At 44.5% G+C, this 4,027-nt stretch overlaps 1 protein-coding gene across 1 annotated transcript; it reads right to left on the minus strand.

Annotated features, from left to right (window-relative positions):
• Nucleotides 1-2,467: 2,467 nt before the first annotated feature.
• Nucleotides 2,468-3,247, minus strand: LOC133727936 (uncharacterized). Its single transcript, XM_062155355.1, has one exon. It carries the CDS (start codon nucleotides 3,245-3,247, stop codon nucleotides 2,468-2,470), a length of 780 nt encoding a protein of 259 aa, XP_062011339.1.
• Nucleotides 3,248-4,027: the final 780 nt, after the last annotated feature.

Raw genomic sequence — 4,027 nt, forward strand, 5'->3', positions numbered from 1 at the left:
GAGCCCAATCTTAGTACCCAAGTGACGGGGGTCAACGTACCTGATCAGGGCCGTCGTAGACTGTTGACTAGTCCCCGCGTGGCGGACGTTTTGGCAGAATGAGGCGTGGCCTCGGGATCCGCTGCTGGCGGATATCCCCCCGCTGGTTGAAGCAGGAAACAGCGTCCAGTAGACGTGCTTGGCGGTATTTTATTGAGCGGTACCGCGCTGAATAAAGTACGCGACATGCCAGATGAAAGAAGGTTCCGCTAGCGGTGTGTGGTGTAGCGGAAGATGCCCCGTTTGCAGGCTGACAAGGGAGAAGCTCCACTGTTGGAGACTTTGATGGTGACGAGACTGGCGGGGCTTCGCCCAGCGGAGACTTCGTCAAGGGATGAAAAGTGAGAAGTTCCGCTGGCGGAGTTTCGCTCAGCCGAGACTTCGTCACGAGATGAAAAGTGAGAAGTTCCGCTGGCGGAGTTTCGCTCAGCGGAGACTTCATCACGAGATGAAAAAAATGAGAAGTTCCGCTGGCGGAGTTTCGCTCAGCGGAGACTTCGTCACGAGATGAAAAGTGAGAAGTTCCGGGGGGGGGGGGGGGTCCACAAGCCATGGTGGGGCATAACCGAGACATGCATCTAGTAGCCCGATGTCCAAGCTACGCAACAGTAGTCGGAAGCGGCTAATACCTCGCCGGGAAGCCACCTTCCCGGCCTTGCCAACATGCCTCCACAATATGGCTTTCTAGACTAGAATAGTGGTTTCTTATCCCACATTGGAAAACATGTAAAGGAAGGAGCCTCACTCCCTTATAAAAGGAGACTCCTTGAATTCCCACTTACTCATCATCCCATTACATCTCATGTAATCCTCTTGGGCCGCAAGGCCCAACACACATAGTTAAACATTCAAGTGGACGTAGTCTCCCGCTAAGGCGGGAGATGAACCACTATACATCTCGTGTCACTCTCTCTCTTTCTCTCTCTTTTACATTAATTAGACCCTTCGGTCACAAACATTAACACAAAAGAATGTGCTTTACAATCCATGCATTGTTAAATACAGAACCATCAGATACTTAAAGTATAAACACAAATCAAGCTGACATCACAATGTACACTATATGTAACAAAATATCCTCTCCTCAGATGCATCCCCATCCGAAAACTTTATGCAGATTTTAGAAAACAAAAAGACGATTTTTGAAAAAATCTTGAGCAAAGGAAGTTTGCCCAAACTGTAAGAAATTGAATAGGACATGGGGAAAAGGAAAGAAAATGTCAAACCATCTGAGCAATTGCTTTTGGATAGAGAAGTAGAGGCAGAGCGAGAGTCTCTATGATGATCAGATATCAAATCAAACCCTTATACACCCCCCCCCCCAACCCAATGATAAGATGCTTATTATGCCAGAATTTACCTGGGTTTGAGTGAAAAAGATTGAAGCTTTTACCTGGGTTTTGGAACACATATGAGATTATTCGCATCGGAAAAACAGTGCAAATGTGCTAGTCTTGATTCTAGGCATGCAAAGACCACAGATACAGAGCAAGCATCAACATACAAATCGCGGTTGTAAATTTCAACAAACGGTGCAAATCAGAGAAAACTAGATCGCAGACAAAGCAATTAAAACCCTAATTATTCCAATTGAGGTAATCGAATTAAAAAGAAGAAAACCTAAATCCCTCATTTCGAAAGAAAGAGAAGAGGGATAGGGAATCGACAAGGAATTGAAGAATAAAGAAAAGAGAATAGGGATAAAGAATCGTATAGGAAGGGGCGTAGGCTGTGGTGGAGTCGAACTATAGCTCGGCCTTAATCTTGTCGTCGTCCGTCTCGTCCTTCATGAAATCGAAGAATCGGGGCCGAGAACTCATAAATCTCGTCAATCATCATCATTGTCGAGGATGCCGTCGTGTTAGGTTCCTCTGTCGCCAGTAGCATTTGGTGTCTGAGAAATCGTTCTGGTGTGTGTGTGTGTGTGTGTGTGAGAGAGAGAGAGAGAGAGAGAGAGAGAGAGAGAGAGAGAGAGAGAGAGAGAGAGAGAGAGAGAGAGAGAGAGAGAGAGAAGAGAATTGAGGGATTAATGAGAGAAAGTGGCGACGAGTGTAGGTGTGGGAATTTTGGCCGAAGTGTTAAATCGCTGCCGTGTTAGTCATCCAAATGGAGGGAGTTGAAAAATTGAATTTTGGCTAAGTGTGGGAATTCAATTAGGGCAGCAGCGTTTAAAAACTTAGACAACAGAAAAACACACAGTCATGGTCTGAAGGAGAGTTGCACAACAGACATAGAAAAACTGTTGTCTGAGTATATAGTCATACAACATCAAATACTAATATTATATGAATAATAATCGCACAACAGACAAAAAAAAAACTATTGTCTAAAGATATAGTCAAACAACATCAAATACTAACATTATGTGAATAATAATCGCACAACAGACACAGAAAAAACTATTTTTTTGAAAATTAATTTCATTAAATCAGATAACGATTACATCGTTTCGAATGGCATCCCTTATCAATTCGGGAGCTAGTACAAACCACACTTGACTTTCTCTAGACCTTAGCGCATGGGTCGCTAAGGTATGTGCAACTATATTAGCTTCGCGCCGGACATGCAGGACACTGTATCCCCGGTGATCTTGCAGCAGTTGTCTAACTTCCTCAATTAGTATATTCATAGTGGTTAGATCCTGCGAAGGAGAGTGGATAGCTTGGACTAGCAGTGAGCAATCACTCTCAAACACCACCTCTTCGTGATGCAGCGATCGAGCTAGCAATATACAGTCCCTAAGAGCTAGCAATTCAGCATGAAAAGGTGATGTAAGCAAGCCATATGGCTTCGTCTGTCCCGCTATAAAGCTGCCTGCACTGTCACGCATGACATAGCCTCCTCCACCACGTCTGGAAGATGCTTGATAAGCTCCATCACAATTCATTTTGTACTGGCCTGGAGCTGGAACAATCCAATGTGAAGGTGGGGGCCTCTGTCTTCTTGAAACCACATGATACTTCTTGTACTCTTCATACCATCCCAACGTCAACAACAATGTGTCAGAAGCATGCTTACCTTTCTGTTCCCAAACTTGAGCATTTCTATTCTTCCATATACCCCACAACAACATCAGCACCTTATTCAATTCTTCTTTGGATAAAGTAGGTATTAAAGCCATAACCCACGCTTGGATAGAATCAACATTCCCGCCCGACCAACGCACACCAGCCTGAGTCCAGATCTCAGTAGCATGAGGGCAGTCCATAAATAAATGTCTACTGTCCTCGTAATTATGCACACATAAGCTGCAGTCCAATGGACCTGTATATCCTTTTGCGCTAAGACTCACCCGAGTAGGCAGAATATTGCTGAACAATCTCCAAGCATGTAGAGCCACTTTACCAGGCACGTTTGCACTCCAAATTGTCTTCCAAACTACCCTCAAAGGATCTATAGGGGTTTAGGTGCAAGAACCAAACCCAAAGCTAAATCTTTCGCAACATAATAAGCACTGTTAGTTCTAAAAAAACCTTTCTTATTAAAATGCCAGACCTGTGTATCATCTCTTGGAACCTGGCTGAGTGGTATGGTGAGTATTAACTCCACATCCGCTGGACTAAAATGTCGCTGCAACATGTCTATATCCCACATCCGAGTAATAGGATCAATAAGCTCTGCTACAAATCTGGGCGCATCATGTGAAGGTGGAGATGAAGGGCAGCGAGGATACACATCAGGAATCCAATTATGCTTCCAAATCTCCACTTTAGTTCCATCCCCGATCTGCCACCGAAGTCCTCGAAATAGGACTTGCCTTGCTTCCCATATACTACGCCAAGAAAAGGAAGGTGAGCTCCCTACCTCAGCTTGCTCCAAATCACAATTATAAAAATAGATAGCCTTGTACAGCTGCGCTATCAGAGAGTCTGGATGTTGGAGTAATCTCCAACTTTGTTTCGCAAGCATAGCCATGTTAAACCAGTGAAGGTTTTTAAACCCCATACCACCATCTTGTTTAGACATACACAGACGGTCCCATGACCTC

This window comes from Rosa rugosa, chromosome 1 (assembly GCF_958449725.1).
Source record: "Rosa rugosa chromosome 1, drRosRugo1.1, whole genome shotgun sequence".
NCBI lineage: Eukaryota > Viridiplantae > Streptophyta > Magnoliopsida > Rosales > Rosaceae > Rosa > Rosa rugosa.